Here is a 17584-nt window from a genome sequence, read left to right as displayed (position 1 = left end):
TGTGCGCACACAGAGAAGGAAGACCTTAGGAGACACACACCTACATTCCCTGTAAATCACACAGGCACACATTAAATATATAAGCACACGACCTGTAGAACTCATCTTGCAAACCTCATTTGCCTCCAAATCGACCATTAGGGCTTCACCAACCACTGGCATATTAATTTCAGCACTTATTATTTTTTATTTCCTCTAGATGAGTGTTGCATGGTTTTAAATCAAAACCATTTAGGCATTCGGTAATGGGGGCTGCTCATGATCACCAGCTTAATGGTAGAGAGCTGAGGGAAGAGTAAGCCAACTCGACTGAGCTCGCATCGAAAAGCCTAGACAGCACTCTGCACTGCACCCAGGTCAGCTCACTGCTGAAAAAAGAGAAGAAAGAGGCACAGAAGAAAGAGGCTGCATCTATCGAGCGTGAACTTTTTACCTTTTTATCAACCACTTACAGTGCTTTGTGAGTATATGGTGTTCAGTGGTCTCGGGTCAGGGCGGGACTCCAGGTGGAATGGTCAAGCAAAGGCGGCCAACCTACTGTCCTGGCACAAAAGGCCAGTAACATTCAAGTCTCTTTCTTGAAGTGGATTGATGGCACGTTATTTTGCATATTATAAGTAATGCCAAACTGTAGTTGAGAGCAGTAGTGGTGGCGGGGACAACAACTGAAATAGTGTTGTGATTAGGGAGGAGCTCAGTTGCTCTACACCACCAGGACTGCGGATAGCTGGAGTGTAGGTGTGCGGAGATTTCGTTACTTTGTTCGTTTCGTTAAGAGAGGAGAGGAATTTTAATTAAAGCACTCTTCTGAATGGTTACGCCAATTAGTTATTCAAGGAGAAAAAAAACCCTAAAAAAACAAAATGTTAAATCAATTACTTCCTTTTTTCTTGGGCCGAATTTGATTAAGACTCATGCAGCGAGAGAGATGGAAATCAGGCCTTTTTATTCTGCTTTTAACAGTAGTTATTTATTTAAATCTGCATCAGTGGGAGGGACAAAATGAATACATCTGTACAGCAGTGGTGGCCAAACAGTTCTGGAGTCCTGACAAAGAGTGGGAGAGACTTAGGGAAGTCAGAATAAAACAAGAAAGTGTGAGAGTGAGAAAGAGGGAAGCAAAAAGAGAGAACTAAGAAACAAGGAGAAAAAGACAGCGAGGTGTTTTAATTGGTGTTAATGATGCTGCTTACTCGAACAGTATGTTGGCTCCGACGATTAGCAGAGCTGCCTGTCTATCACAGAGCCTGGATCATTACAACCCACCCCCCAGCACAGCATCAGTTCTAATGATAACTAATTAACGCACGCAGGGCAGTTGTAAATCAAATACGGCCGAGTGCTGGGTTAACCGCATTGATTGCCGTCAATGGCGTGCCTGGAGCTGCCACAGCAAACCAACACAACAGCCTCCTTGACGCAGGCTGACACCGAAAAAGGCATGCATTTCTGGAATGCTTAATGGTAAGCTAAAGCCACACTTGGATCGTGCACTCAAGAGACACCAATGCCATTACACTACCACACTTTCCCCACTGGCAGAACACTTTCTTTTGCCAGCCATGCACACACCATAAATAAAACTACAGCCACAACACATACACAGTAACCAAATACACTGTAGTTCAGCCCACACAGAGATCAAGCCCCAAGGACCACATGGCAAAACTCCACTCACAGCCAATCCACACACTCCTACTACAGTCTCCTTCCCTATGGCTCTCCTTTAATCTCCTTTTCTACCCCTCCGTTTCCCTGCCTCGCTCTCCCCCCCCACGGTCACAATGCTGCTTTGCCCCGCTGTCACTTGACGGGTCCCCTGGGGGCTACCATCCTGACACTGCTCATCTGTTCCCTCTGTTCCCTGTGTTTAAACCGTGCTTCTCTACCTGTTTGTTTTACACATTGGGCAATTAGAGCGCCTTGTGTCAGCCTGTGAATCATCTTAATGGGGGAGACTATCAACTGACTGTGTGCAAATCATTCTCCACAAACGGATCCCCCACCCCCCCCGGCAACAATGGTAATAAACACACATTAGGAAAAGCACAAGTGATGAATTTAAATTATTGAAGAAAAAAAAAAAAAAAGACATCAGAAGGACTTGCTAAACTGTTCTCTCTCTGGTTCTCCCTTACCCTCCTTCCTCTGTCAGGGTCAATGGGGGGTCTCTTCTCAATTCCCTGGCCCCTCCTGGTGACTGCTGCTTTGTCTCCAATGTACAGCTGTCTAATGCTGCAGTTTCAGATCATAACCTTGTTCAGGGACATTTCGCTTCACGTGTGCCGAAGCCCCCTGTGACTACCTAAATGGCAGAGGGCTTTTTCCTCCAGAAGCGTCTCTGGACTGTTCACTTTATGTCCTTCTCTATTGAAACTTTTTAAATTGCCTTTTCCATGCACTTTAACTAACCCCTTAATTCTGCAATACGATTCCCTGCAGAGCACTTGGGGAACGCAGAGATGCATCTGTACTGAGCTTTCCTGCATGTAGAGTTTACGGCACTTTTTAGGTGGAGGGTGGAAAAAAAAAAAAAAAAAAAAAAAAAAAAAAAAACTTAAAAACCTTAACGTTATTAAAATTAATGTTTTAACAGAGGCCTACAGGGAGTCTTAAACTAGCATCCTGAAAGACGTAGGTGACTCTTTTCAATTTAATTGTGTTGTTTACTTATTACACCTGCGGGAATCAATTTAGTGTGATGGTTCAACTCTCCCAAGACAAATTGTCAGGGATTGGCTCAGAGCTATTTCCATTTCCTGTGTGTGTGTGTGTGTGTGTGTGTGTGTGTGTGTGTGTGTGTGTGGGGGGGGGGGTATTAATTGTGTCAAGCTTGTACAGTAAACAGTGCCGTTTAGAAATATAATCGCACACAGTTATACATGAATAAATAGTGTTCTCTTTAACCCTTATTCGCTAAACCTGGGACACCCAGACAAATTTGGCCAGTAGCCACACTTACTTTGGCCTGCAGAAGGATATGACATACATAACCTATGAATAAAACACATTGTAAAAATAAATCCTTAATTACTACTTATGTTCTTAAATTCTGATTTTGAAAAAGACAAAATATTAAAAAAAAGTTTTGCATAAAGTTGTGAAAAGACTCTCCCTAATAGGAGGCTGTTGTCATGTGTTGTGGGGGTGTGAAGGGACAGATCAGAGAATTAAGAAAAACAGGGTGAAAGAATACATATATATTAAAGAAAAAGACATTTGCTTAATATAAGATTCCACCGCTGTAATGAAAAAGAACAATGACGAAAGACATTAAATGAAACGCCTCGACACACTCCCAAATATACAGGCCTTGTTCAGTTACCACACGTTAGTTCAGTGAGCTGGAAATTATTTTGGCCTCATGCTTGAGTTTAACCTGATAATTGAACCCCCCAGCAAACAAACAACTATAGATAGGTTAGTTTATTTCAGGGACAAAACAAGGGCTAACTGGTTGTGGGCGGTGCTTATGGACCTGTGCATCTGCTGGTTATGGGCAACAACTCACCTGAACCAGGAACCAGGAAATCAGTACGGCCACCCAGGGGTTACCACTGCGAGATGTCCTCTTAGCTGGAGACAACACTCGCCCTGGAGAGGAGAGAAAGAGACATTAGGAAAGGTGTGAGAGAGAGAGTAGATAGAAGGATGAGGACATCAAAAAGAAAAAGGGGAATAGGAGGTAAAACCTTGTATTAAGGTGAACCGGAGGCACACAGAGAGAGACAAATGCCGTCTGAAAGGCAAGTCTTTAAATAGCCGTGTCAGCGTGAGGCTCAGGTCAAGAGTGCAACGGGAAGGGACGGCAGAGGGCAACCTAGGCAATTCATCAGTCAGCGGGCTTTGCGGACTGCCAAGGTCAGTCAGTATGAGCCCTGGCAGATCCCGAGTCCTCTGTCTGTGCCCACTCCCAGCATGGGCAGCGCTGGGATGGGAGAGGGGGGATGGGAGAGGGGGATGGGTAATCTCTGGAGAAGTCAGATTCTTAAATCAGGACTCCCTGACCTGTGCCACAAACACCCACTGATTTCACACTGTGGTGGTCTGGGGAATTCTGTGCATGGCCGATTTGTAATTAGTCTGGAGGCTCAGGCAGATTTAATTGTCCTCTTTATACATACATCTGTAATAGAGAAATCCCATGGCATTATGCTACTGGTTTTAAACCTCTCACCATGGCTTCACTCTTACTCGTCTGTACTGGAAGCTGGTTGCAGCTTGTACTGGAAACTCCTATCTAACATTATCAAGGTGTCAAGGACTGATGAAGTGTCATTATGACTATAGTTAAGCAGTAGTATGTGTGGAACTGCACATCTGGAAGATATAGGAAGGTTCAGGAATGCAGTTTGTGTGTGTGTGTGTGCGGGGTGCCGCTCACCGAAGAGGTCATCTCGGGCCATGGCATACAGGATGCGGGATGCCCCAATCAGGTTGCTCATGGCGGCTGACAACGTGGAGGAATAGATCCCGATGATGACGAAGGGATGCCACACGTTAATGTCTTGCAGAAAACTATAGTTTTTCTGGAGCAGAGTGCTGGAATGAGAGAGATGGAAGGGGTGGAGAGAGTTTGAAGAGAGAAAGTTTTTTTTTTTTTTTTTTAACTAGAATCATAACAAGGACACCAATGAGAGGAAGAACACGAGAGAGATGGAAAAAAGGAAGATAGAAGAAGCAGGAGATGGACATTCACTGTCGGTGAAGGGGTTGCATATTATTGTGTGTATTATGCACCCCTCACACACACACACCCCCAACACGCTCAGACTCCAATTTTCTTTAAATGGGCCTCTCTGGGTCACTGCGCCTGAGCGATCTCTCCAAGGTGACCTCTCTGGGATTTGGAACCAGCTCAATCTCCAGCCTCTTATTACGATCACCTTCCTCTTGGTCACACTGTACTGTCAGCCATACAAAGCAATGTATGCCAGCCCAGATGATTACAGATGCAGAAACAGTGCAGCTGCAGCGATGGGGCATGGCCGGGAAGGGAGAGGGCAACCGGTGTGCTCTTTCTTCAATGATCAGCGGATCAGTGTAGCAGCCAAATTGCATGTTACACAGGCAAGTGGTTTCAAATAGCTACCTTCAGAACCGACAGGGGTCTGTGGTTGCCATTTGGAACAATAACTGCTGTGTGAGAAGGAGGCTAACATTTTAACATAAATGGGTTCACATTTTGGATACCACTCCAACCTTCACCCTGATGCTTAAACCAAATCAATATTTGAACCCAGAGACAATGCATCAGAATTCACAAATTTGCCGACACTCTAGCGTAGTGTAGAATAGAGGTGGCAAATAACTTTGCACATTCACACACACATTTGATATGCATTGCGCAGGGTGCTACGGTTTTCTCTCATTTCTCTCTGGAGGAGGAGACCTTTAAATCTGTTCATAGACTAGGCAATCATGCAAACCAGTTAAAACAACTAACAACGGGCAGCACGGCACAGCACAGAAACGTTTCATTAACATTATTCCACTTGTGCGGCGCTGTTAATTACACTGCTGGCGAACAACTCGATACAATTATTTATATTGATATGCAGGCAGAACAATAGAAAATGAGCCACCTTGGCATAAATGAGTACATGCCACAACACAGCACAAAACGGCACAGACAAACTTGGGAGGCCCAACTTTGTGCATTATTCAGATTTTTGTATCACAGCATCATCAGGGAGAGCTGGACATCCCCAACTCAACAGTTTAGCACAGCAGTGTTCCGCATTTATACACCATACCATTAGAATCCATTCTATTACCCTTCTTTGATCACTGCAGAACTGACCTCCCTGACCTCAACAACACCGCCCCACCCCCCCACACCTCTTTTAAATGTTTACACTGCACACACCCCCTGCCACCCTCAACCCCCTAGCCGCCCGTTTATTTAATTTCCCAGCCGTCTGATCAGCCTCGCATTAATATGACGGAGAGAGAATAGCAGCCAGCCGCACTAAAGCATTTCAATCTGTGTGAGCGATGACCTCTCCACAGTGCTGGAGCACACTGGCCTCAGCCAGCCTGAATAATGACTGTGCATTAAGGTATTAGAACATGACAGGAGAAATTCCACACGCGCCTCCCCCATTAATCACACAGACCTGCACCCTTTCCTCTCCCTCCCTCTCTCTGGGCCTTTCATTGAAAATCAGTTATTTTCCTCTCACTCATTTTCCTTGTCCCCTTTTCTTGGTTTCCTGCACTTTCTTGGTTTTGGTCTTTCCTTCACAATTACAGTATCAATATTAATAGGGCGGTATGCATGAATTGCTGCTGCGGGAGCCACTTCTGTTTATTGCTCCCTCTCCTCTGCCTCTTTTCTCCCTCTCGCCCTGCTTCTCCCTCCTCTGCCACTTCTCACCTCTCCCTCTCTCACTTCTCCTCCTTTTATGGCCTATCCCTCCCTCCCTTCCTTCTCTCTTCCCAGCTCACTGCTGTGAACTAAATGAGAAGCTGTTCTTGTTGAGAGGCAGTGAGTGAGTGATAGAGCCTTCCTCACCACACTGATTTAATCTTGCCTCAATCTGCGGGACACCTGAGTTATGAGCCAACTTACCAAAGGTCCCAGAAACCAGTTGGGTTTGGTAATTAAGAGGGAAAAACAGACTGCCATCTCTCATAGGCACTAAAGAATACTGCCCCTTCCAATCATATCTGATCCACTCCAGTACAGAACCATCTCTGGTATCAACAGCTTCTTAAATAAATTGACTTTTTTGGTTTACATACTCAAAAACCTTCAAATGCACAGGAGTGGAAAGTATGCCACTCGACTGGTTCGGTAATCATGTAATTTCAAATTCATATTCTCTGTTGGATGACCACTTGAACAAGTATTACGTATGATGGATATTAATTAATTAATTAATTAATTATAGGCATAGTTCTCTAGGAGGACAGGTATGAGTGTCAGAGCCCATTTGAAAGGTGATGCCATTTAGCCCTCTCTTCTATCACTATCTCTTTCTCTCTCTCCCTAACTGCAGTTAAAGAATAGTAGTAAGCAAACAAAAAAAACAAAAAAAAGCTGGACACAGAAGTGGCTTTCTTCCCTTTGGCAAGACTGTAAAAAGAAAAACACCCAAACACACTTTAAGCAATTTGCTTATTGATCAAAACATTTGGAAACACAGCAACACGTTGCATTTAATTTCGTATTTACCCCACAGAGAGGAAGGAACATAGAGATCCTCACGGGCAGAAGCCATCTCTACATTATGATTTGTAACTTTGATAGAGAAATAACTTGCTTTGTGTGATTCACATACAGGCAAATGTATGAGTCTAGGATTTCACGAGAACTGGGGATCAACAGATAACCAGCTGTCACTTAATTACACTGTACCGGGAGCAGGGGGATGGGGCAAAAAAAGAGAGAGAGAGAGAGAGATTGAAATGGAAGGAGGGAAAGTGAGAGAGGGACACTAGAGAGAGGAAGATGAACTGTACATGGCAGGAGATTCTATCAGACAAACTGCATGGTGGGGTACTAGTACACACAGATAGCTCTTTCCCTATCTCACTCTCCCCGCAGCTGCATAAAATTGGAAGAAAAAATTAAAAATAAAAATCTGACTGTAAAGGAGCCAAGATCTCACTGTCTCTCCCTCCATCTCTCTCTCTCGCTCTCCTTTTCAATTAAAAATCCCATCACGTTTGTTTCAGGTTGAGCAGTTTTAATACTTATCATCACAAACCTATTAAGTATTGTTAGGTCGATACAATGATTTGAACAAAATTATTCCACGCAAAAAAAAAAAAAAAAAAAAAAAAACGTAGAAGGTTTAAAAGCAGGGGATGATGGGCCGGCACCAGGATAGGATAGAAATTGCCTTAGCAGGATAGACAGAGGGCTGGCGATCCCACATTGCTGCTCAATCTCTCTCTCTCACTCTAATTGAAAGGCTTCAGTGCAGGCATGACAAAATTAATTAAGCCTCGCTATAGCACTTAAATAACAAAACCAACACAACTATATTGGGCTCCTTCATACGGTAGTCTCTCTCTCGCTCACTCTCCTTCTATAAATGCCCTTTCTCCCCATGTACACACCATCTCAGTCTCTCCTCCTCTCTTCTCATCTAAACCCTCTCCTTTAATCTAGACCTGCCACCCCCACACCTCCCCTCAACCATCCCCAAATGCATAAGAGCACTTACTGCCAAATTAATAATACATTTCAAAATTCCCAGGTAATATTAGTTGAATACATACATACAGATAGATGTATAAATGCATAGAGGTTCAGAGTTTTGCATGGACTTTTAAAGTGCTTTCAATTGATCTGGTTAACTATGGTTTTGGAGTAAGCATCTCTTCTTCTGTACTCTACAACAGTCAAACCGCTTCTGATCAAGGCTCACTGCAAGACAGGGGCTCCAGCAAACAGGGTCTCTGTATAAAGTAAAAATGTTCCCAGCGAATGATCAATGGAACACCAGGCACATTTTCCTTGGAACTCTAAAGAGGATCTTCATGGGAATATTTCATGTCTTTTCACACTCACACAAAAAACAAAACCAAACTATTCAGGCTGCTGATTGAGTCAAAGCTTTCTTCTTGGTTCTGGAGTTCGCTTGATGCACGATGGTGGCCAGCTGTCGGCCCACTCTCTCTTCTGATGGGAGCCCAAAGTTTGGCTGCACGCTACGATATCTGATGTTGAATGAAATACATACGCCTTTGAAAATCCAGGAGGCCTGCCCTAATATTTGCAAAGGTGGGCCAGAGAATGACAAATGACGAGAGAGAAAGAGAGGAGGAGGGGTGGGGGGATGGTGTATTAGGGCCGCGGTCAATATCAGGCATGGCGGTTTGGTTATTAATCCCCCTCGGCGGCTGGCTGTTTGGAGAATAAATCTGAACACGGTTGACATTTTCAACTGCTGCCCAGGAAAACAAAGCCATCATAAAATATATGACAGCACAGTTTAATGAACGGGTTGTGAGAGAGAGAGAGAGAGAGAGAGAGAGAGAGAAGGGGGGCTGAAAGAGTCATAAGAGAAAGACACGGTGAAATGAATAAAAAAAAGCGAAAGCACAAAGACACAGCCCAACGCACACACATTGCAGTTAAGATGCAGAGTTCAAATTCCAGCACAGAGCGAGCTTTGACACCACCTCTCATTTGGGAGATTAATAACACAACTGAGCCATCGCCGATTATGACAGACAGAGAGAGGGCGAGGGAAGAAAAGGGAGAGGGTAAAAGAGGACAGCTTCCGAATACAAGAATGCATAAAAGTCTGTTTTCCGGGCAAACAGAACTTGACATTCTACCACTCTTGAGGGCTTTACCTGCATGTAACCACAAGGCCTGGCACAAATTACCCAATATTACACGAAGTAAGGATCCATAGTCTTCCCCAGGGCGTTTATACAATTCAAAATGAAAGACTGCCGAGGTGCTGTAATTGTCAATTGCGCTAAAAATATTGTACCGATGCGCTTACATTTCAAGAATTTGAAGAAATATCGTGAGACATGGGCTACCATTTTTGTAAAGGCCGATGTCAAACAAACGTGGCCGATTGGCTGACGAGTAAATTGCAGATCTGGCTCCCCTGCAGCACACTGTAATTTAATTTAACAGGGGACGTGAAAATTTTCAAAACCACATTTTCTTTCCACCTCTATTCCCACAGGTCTAATGCCATAAGCAGTCCTTAAGCCAGAATCCTTTGCCAGATAGAAAAACTATTCTTTAAACTCAGACTATGAAGAGAATAAAAATAGATATGTCTTGCAAAGGGCAGCCCTCAGGACAGTGGAAAAGGCACAGGCTCTGGAATCTCCCTGTGGTCTAGAAGAGGGAGGTGGTGGTGGGACAGATACATGGTACATATAGAGGGATCATAGTTCTGACTGCTTTTCCACAGAAATCGGTGGGCAGAGTCTTGCCCGAGTGAATCTGAGGGCTGTGATAACTTCAATTAACCCACACAGTATGCATAAACACAGTAGTTGACTGGCCACTTGACCTGGACTACTGTACCGTACCGTACTGTACCACAGAACTGCCACTGGAAGGCCAGTGTGTTTTTTTAATTGGGTAGAAAATAGGAGATCCTGACAATGAGACAAGAAGCTGCTTCCTTCAAGAAGGAAACATAAGAAAGTTTGCAAACTAGAAGAGGCCATTCGAACCATTGTACTCGTTTGGTGTCCATTAATAACCGAGTGATACAAGGATCCTATCCAGTCCGATTTTAAATGTTCCCAAATTGTCAGCTTCAACCACATCGCTGGGGAGTTTGTTCCAGATTGTAACAACTCTCTGTGTGAAGAAGTGTCTCCTGTTTTCCGTTTTGAACATGAAGAGGTACTTATCTACCAAGCACCCCAGTAACAAGGACTGACTAACTTTTTTTTTTTGTTACTCTCTGTTAATAGTTGGCTGGCTGGACAGCTGTTAATCAAGAGCATGGCATTTGTGTTCAGCAGAGGAGGGTGAGGGGGATGAACCGGTTCAATAATAATCAACTCTCCTGTAAGTATGGTGGAGTGGGGGGGTAAATTAAAAAAGGCACACTGGGGCGTCTTGGCAACACAAAGCAGAAAACCTCATCACTAGCCAAGGAGCCACCGCCAGAGTACAAAAAGAGGCAAATCGTTAACTTCCCAGAGTTAATTATTGCAATTACAGAGCAGTCCAGCGCAATAGCCAATCAAGGGCAGAAAAGGGCTTCTTTGTTAAAGGCGTTTATATAACCGAGGAGCAGTAAGGGGTGCGGGTGCATTAGTAAGGTAGTACGTGTTCAGAGAGCGCTCCAATAAGATCCACCGTCAAGAGGCACTTGAACAGGAGAATTGAGGGGGAAACAATAATCCTAGGTCTCCTCGATATTCAGAATGTATTAGCCAGAATAAATAAATGACACAGGCAGAGCGAGGACACACTGTCACACTGCAGGAGACTGGGAAAGTCATCCAGCCCTGGGCAATGGCACAGGTTTTTAAGCCACCCCCGAAGGCCACAGTGTCTTCTGAAAGCCCTACATGTGGCCTCTCAATCACTTTAATTATATGATTAACTGGAGACAAATAACACTTCTATCCAGGGGCTCAAAAGGTTTATTTCATTAATTAGTGCATCCACCCAAGACGTATATTTTTGTTCCCAATTCATCAGTACAACTGACTTCTGACCTGATTGTCAAATGTCTGCTGTATTTTTCTTTGAATACAACAATTATGCATTATTGAAATGCATTAATATTTCTGACAGGGGAGTATGGAATGATGACATTTTGGGTCTTTATTTAACACGGTGGGTTTAGATGACGGGTTGAACTCGCCAAAGTGTTTCTAACAGAAGCTGAAGTGCAAAGTCATCAACAGGACAGAAGGCCTCTATCAATAGCCTTTAAGAATGTACTGCATTCCCCAGCAGTACAAAAACTGAGCCTCAGTACATTAATCTTCATATTGGCTTCATCCTATTGAGCTGACTCAAAAAGCAGAGGTCAATAAGTATTATTGTGTCATATATTTTGTGGGATTTATTCATTAGGCCACGCTCAGATGAAGGGTGGGGGATTAAGGCAGCTGTCAGGGGAAGGGGAGGGTAACAGATGCAGTTGTATTAGCAAAGGATGGGCTGTGATTTATGCCCCACACTGGATTCAGTTAATTACCCCTCCTTTACACTTCCAAGCCAGTCTGGGGATTCTATTGCCAGTGTACACTCTGTGCTATTCCCTTCCCTTAATGAAGTCCTTTTCTAGTTAGAATGTGCAGGAAATCCCCCCCAGCGCAATGCTTGTCCTTAAATCCCTTTGACGAATGTTTGTTTGGTCCCACATCTCCCACTTTATTGGCATTCCGATGCCATAATCTGAGAGAAAACTATCATTAGCTTCTGATCTTGGGTTTCACTCACACATGACATCACTAATAGAAGCAGGGCAAGTACTCTGCATGACATGGCTTTTTGCACTGTATTTCAGTCTTACAAATCGCAGGGTTGCAATTATGAGAAATTATAGGAATATACAACATAAAAAAAAAATCTCGATTTCAATGTACAAGTGCCAGGGAATTTTAAATGGCTAAAAAACAATTAAAAGAGGCTTAATTAAGCAATTCATTTTTTTGTTGTTGATTTTTATTTTGAAGAGTTCAGTGCAGCCTGGGGTTTCATCAAATAATAGTCAGCTCAGAGAACCACAATCCACAAGTCACTGGCTTAGATGATCAAGATCAAGAAATTCATGGAGAACTGGACTCTAAAGCACCCTACCTAAACTCCTAATTAGGGCACAATATGGAGACCTCTCATACCAGGCCTGTGAGATAGGTGCTTGCTGTGCTGTTCTGAGTCCAGAAACAAAACCAGGCTCCCCCCAAGTGTGTGTGGAGCCAGAGACATTAAAGCCTGCCTGCCAGCTCTGATCTCCTCTGATGTTTTTTTTTGCTCCTGAGATCAATATCAATTTGTCAGCAGTGACATTGACGGATTCCGTCACTTGTGATTATTTTTCCTAATATTTCTTTGTTGCTGGAGACTGAGTGTGGAGAATAGTCTGGCCACCTAGAGAGCAGGTTAACCCCTTCTCATCCAGGCACAAATCTGGGCAAGAGTCTACTAATGTCCACCAAGTTTCAGGACACAAAAAGGCTGGAGCTAAAGAACAAGCATGGGGCTCTGCGCTCCGTCTTTAAAAGATCTCGGACACCCCCAAAAAGGCATTATGCAGGCTGTATCAGCTGGGAAGCATTACTATTTTTTGATGAGTACACGTCTTCAGCACACAACTACTATGCAAATGAAGAAATTACAGTGAGTTGAGGGTCTGGAAGGGAAACAAAGAGAAGTAGTAAGTGATACAGTTACACGAGAGAGAGAGAGATTGAAAGAAGCACACACATTTAATCTAAGTGCTCCCTGGGGTAATGCTAAAGTAGAGGATTATTAAGCAGGATCAATAGCTAACAAGCGGAATAGAGTTCTCTACTCCGACTTTCTATCGGTCTCTCTCCACTCAGACCTTTTCTTCCCCTCTGTTCTCTATAATGTACTTAGTTGTAGTCTGTAGCCAATACTGTGGCCTGAATGAAGCACTTTCCGCGTGTTGGTTTTCACCACGAAAAGGCTCTGTATGACTTGCAAACCCACTCACATGATTCTCAACTGGTTACCTCAAGGTCTGCCACCAATCACAGCCCCCCAACACCTAGCATGTAGACAGACTTGGACAGAGACAACCGCAGCCAGCCCAAAAAAGCTCTGCTACACAGCTGTGTGCAGCACAAAGGATGAGAGAGAGGAGAGCTGCAGACATACCCACTGTGCTTGAGAGATAGCACCAGAACAGAGGGATGGGAGAGAAAGGAGGAGGGAGGGAGAGGCATAGAGATGGAGGGGAGGCATTTGAATAAGCACTGTGGACAGCAGTAACTTGTTGCCTTACTAAAACTTGGCAGCAATTCAGCCCAGGCTCATTTGCTAGCAGAGAGAAAGAGAGAGGGAGGGAGAGAAAGAGAGGGGGACGGAGAGCTGGAAACAGAACACACACACACACACACATACACTAGCTGTGCAACGGCGATAGCAGAACAAAAGGAGGATAAGAGGTTTTAATTAATACAATTATACATGCATTAATTAATATGTAAGCTCGAGAAGCACAGCAGCTCGATGTGGGGGTCACTGAGGGGCGTCCCTGAACGAGGAGTTTAGGGAGCCAACACTGCCTGAAAAACACTGCTTAGCTGCTGAGCACATCACCATCCTGTGGCTACGGCGCCTGAGAGAGAGTAGCACTATGGTTGTGTGTGCATGTGTTGTGTGTATGTAAGTGAAAAACAATCAATCAATAACCGCTTTCTCGGATTTGCCTTTGCTGATAGAATATTTCCAAGTTTTTATTTCAGACTTGTGGCTCCTAGTCTTCCATCACCACAATGAGGACACCTGGAAATTTGACTTCAGACTAAGAAAGGAAGCTTATCACTGTAAAGTATGGTCTCATATAAAAACCTGTCAACTTTCTCACGAGAAAATGTACACTTGGCTTGTCACAGTATGAGAGCGATGGCTAGGATGTGTGAATCACCTTCTGTGCGTGCCTGTGTGTGTGACTGTGTGTGTGTGTGTGTGTGTGTGTGTGTGTGTGTGTGTGTGTGTGTGTGTGTGTGTGTGTGTGTGTGTGTGTGTGTGTGTGTGTGTGTGTGTGTGTGTGTGCGTGCGTGTGTGTGTGTGCGTGAGCATGTCTCTCTCTAAGGGTGTGCCATGAGCGTCACTGTGCGTCGCCGTTCAAGAGCCCTTTTCCACCCTGAGCTCTGAAACCCATTGCAATTATTATTCATTATTTTAAAAGGAGAGGCGAGGTGTGTGACGAGGGCAGGGAGAAGAGCCCATCTCCCTCGCACTCACACTGGGGTATTAATGAAGCTGGAGTGTGCCTCCGTTCACATTTCAAACATCAGAAGATCTCTCTGCTGTTTGCATCGTTTGCTGCCTCACCTGGACCCTCTCACATAATACGAGGACTACACTCTGAAAAGCAAGGCATGGGGGGGGTTCCATCCTGAGTTCGGGGTTAAAGCAAACAAAGAAATCAATCCTTCCGAACCTGTGTAACAGTCTTCACCTGAGGACTAGTAATCTTGGTCTTGGTAAACCCAGCCCACAGAGAGCCACTCAAACTGTCAACGGTCAGATTTACTGGCCACACACACTATCAGCCCAACCGTGGGCAGGAAATAGCTCTCCAAAAAGTCTGTTTATCACGTTGAGAGTCAAGGAGGTTGGGGAAAGCAGATTGTTTTCCGAGAGATTGGTGGAGTAGTACAGAATGAACAGGTGTAGTTAAGAGAGAGAGAGACTGATATCTAGGCTATATTTAGTGGGAGAAAAGGAGAGCCAGGGAGCTCAAGACAGAAGACTCAATAAGCTACCTTGAGACAAGCCCGCTGAAAGGAATTGCCTCCTCTCTCGTATCTTATAACTTTCTCTGAGGGAGTGACCCCATGGGCGGCACAAATTCTGGGCCACCACAGCCCCCTGCTGGTGGCAATGAAGAAAAACAGGCAGACGCACCTTCAAGCAAACACCTGACCAGGTTTCACAGGCTTTCCCAACCCTGACACTCGGAACAGAATAACCTGCTCGTTTTTGTTCTTCCACTGAGCCCATGAACTGAGTTAGTTCGTTATAGCCTCAACTGAGCATTTGTTAAACTGGACATTCTCATGGGTTCATTTCTAAAATAAGATGTACCTTTAAGAGCTAAAAACAAACAAAATGGTAAAATTAGGTAGATATCTAAAAGCAAGATATTCAAAGCAAGTGTTCAATAGTGTAACCGAGTGGTTAGTTGCAAGATCTCTTCAGCAAATTCCAGCTTGTATGTAGGTTAGGATAAAGCTCAGGTAAAAGACATTTGTCTATGTAATGTGTTCTCTGTTCAAGCTTGTAATTCTTCCACACTGTAGTCTCAGACTAGGATTGTGAAGATCTGCTTCAGCGTAATGCTACAGAATTGGCTTCAGTGGCTTAACTGAGTGTTGCCTGGCTCGATAAACTAATTAAGGTCCTAATTGAAGACCACACAAAACATCCTGCAAACTGTGTCACCCCTACAGGCTCAGTGATGAAACAAACCAAGGGCCAGAGATGCAGGTTCAGTACAGCAGTATTCAGGACCACAAACAGGAGGTTGGGCTTACTCCACTTCTGTATGGTATAGGCAAAAATAGACAAAGTAGGAGAGGAAAAAGATGCCACAATTAAAACAAAGAACAGTTAGAAAAAGAGTGTCAATGAAAAAGACAGATAGTTGAGGGGGAGTGAGAGAGAGAGAGAGAGAAAAAGAATATGTATTGGATTTTTAATTTAATCGTAATAAGGAAAATGGGTGGCTGGGAGCGTGTTGCCGTAGGCCATCTGTCATGAGCACTGGGGCTGTCACGGGGTTAATAGATTTCTTATCTATGGGCTTGAGCACATTATTAGCCTCCCCGCACTGAGGGATGGCCTCCGTTTATTGTTCCAAAGCTGCTGCACTGGGAATCAATCCCCCAGAGGGCAGCAGGGTGTCGGGAGAGCAATCCGTTCATCGTTAAGCTGCAGGGATGAAGGAAAGAGGGCGGGTGCTGGCAGTAGGGAGCGGGCAGGGGAGCCCACACTATGGGCAGGAGCACTAAGTGTTCACCGCAGTGACACTCACTCACTGATGCTGAAGAGCCAAAGCCCTGCAGGCCTGCTGAAGTCATCGGTGATTAAAGTGACTTGCAAAAAAAGTGGAAATTAGACCACTTGGATTAATAATTGAATCAAATCAGGTGGAACAGTCCCCCAGAGAACAGGAGAGAGTTCAGAGGGAGTGTCAGTCTGGCTCTGGGGAAAGTCCCAGACCCCCCATCCTTCCAAGACCAGGTTCCTCAGTGCTGGCCCTGGGTACAAAAGACTCCTCTGGGCTTTCTTCAGCTGAGCTCTCCACTCGTTTATCCGATTTATTCAATGTCTCCTGTTGTCTTAGGCAATTAAAAGTGAAGAGCTTACAAGTTATTTATTAAAGGTGATAAGGAACATGAAATCGTGATCTTTTCAGAGCCGATGATTTAAAAAAGGCCTGGATAAATGTATTATGAGCTCAGCTGAAGGTTTATTTAAGTATTTGAGTGGTATCCTGAGGCTCTGTGCTGGGGAGTGCCAGACTGAGTTGCAGATCTGACTAGTTGGGAGAGCAGAGCCTCGAGGCTATGTTTTTCCATTTTAATTAATTTAGCTTAATAAAATAACAGTCAAGGTGTTAAGTCTTTCAGAATGCAGATATACAAGACTCTCGAGGCAGCTCTGAAACATCTGATTTTTTATTTTTGCAAAAACAGTCTAATAAGGAGCAGGATGCCACCAGGTGGACAGAGCAGGTAATGCAGGGGCAACATTTAAGAAAATGAAAGAAAAACAAAAAAGGACGGACAATAACTTAAATATAATAATAAAAACCCAAATAATTCCAGAAGACCAGGATTTTAAATTCAACGTGAGTGTTTCACGACAACGTCACTTTTTCTGACCTCACTCCTTATGTTGATGGATTTGTTAGTACTTCAAGGCAATAGCAGCCTTTACAAGCAAACAATGCTGAAACAACCTTCTGTGACACTGTTACAACACTCAACTCTGTTACAGCAGGAGATAAAAACCGCCCTGGACTGAGCAGGCACCCCAGTGACAGAGCCCATTTCAGTTTCAGTTCTCTCTCTGGAGTTCCCTAAAGAGTCCGCCTTCCTTGTAACCAGGGAGACACCTGCTTCTCAGAGATCTCCCCAGGGCTCGTTCCTCCACATAAGAGTGCCGTACTCTGAACTCCCTTACAAATCCCTTTGTAAGAATGTTACTTTGCAGTGATCTGGCAGGCATCTTCCCACTCTGGTTGCTTTATTTACTCCAGCTGCCCGAGCAGTCTATACTAGTTACACCGGCCTGAACTCCACCCTGCTAACACACACACACACACACACACACACACACGCGTTCTGAATGCATGCATCAGTGCTCCAAACTTGTTTAATTTAACAGCCAGCAGGTTCTTATTTTGTTCTTTATGGCCAGCAG

General features: G+C 44.3%; 1 protein-coding gene across 1 annotated transcript in view; it reads right to left on the bottom strand.

Moving 5' to 3' along the window:
• LOC136753171 (solute carrier family 12 member 9) overlaps window positions 1–17584 on the bottom strand; it is a 38380-nt gene that overhangs the window by 14904 nt on the left and 5892 nt on the right. Inside the window, exons 7-8 of the mRNA XM_066709056.1 lie at window positions 4385–4542; window positions 3512–3594 (exon numbers count right to left, since the gene is read on the bottom strand). Coding sequence (XP_066565153.1) covers window positions 3512–3594; window positions 4385–4542 — 241 coding nt within the window. The remainder of the gene's footprint in view (window positions 1–3511; window positions 3595–4384; window positions 4543–17584) is intronic.

This window comes from Amia ocellicauda, chromosome 7 (genome assembly GCF_036373705.1).
Source record: "Amia ocellicauda isolate fAmiCal2 chromosome 7, fAmiCal2.hap1, whole genome shotgun sequence".
NCBI classification, from domain to species: domain Eukaryota; kingdom Metazoa; phylum Chordata; class Actinopteri; order Amiiformes; family Amiidae; genus Amia; species Amia ocellicauda.
Note: the sequence above shows the minus strand (reverse complement) of the source record. Positions and strands in the feature narration are given on the sequence as shown.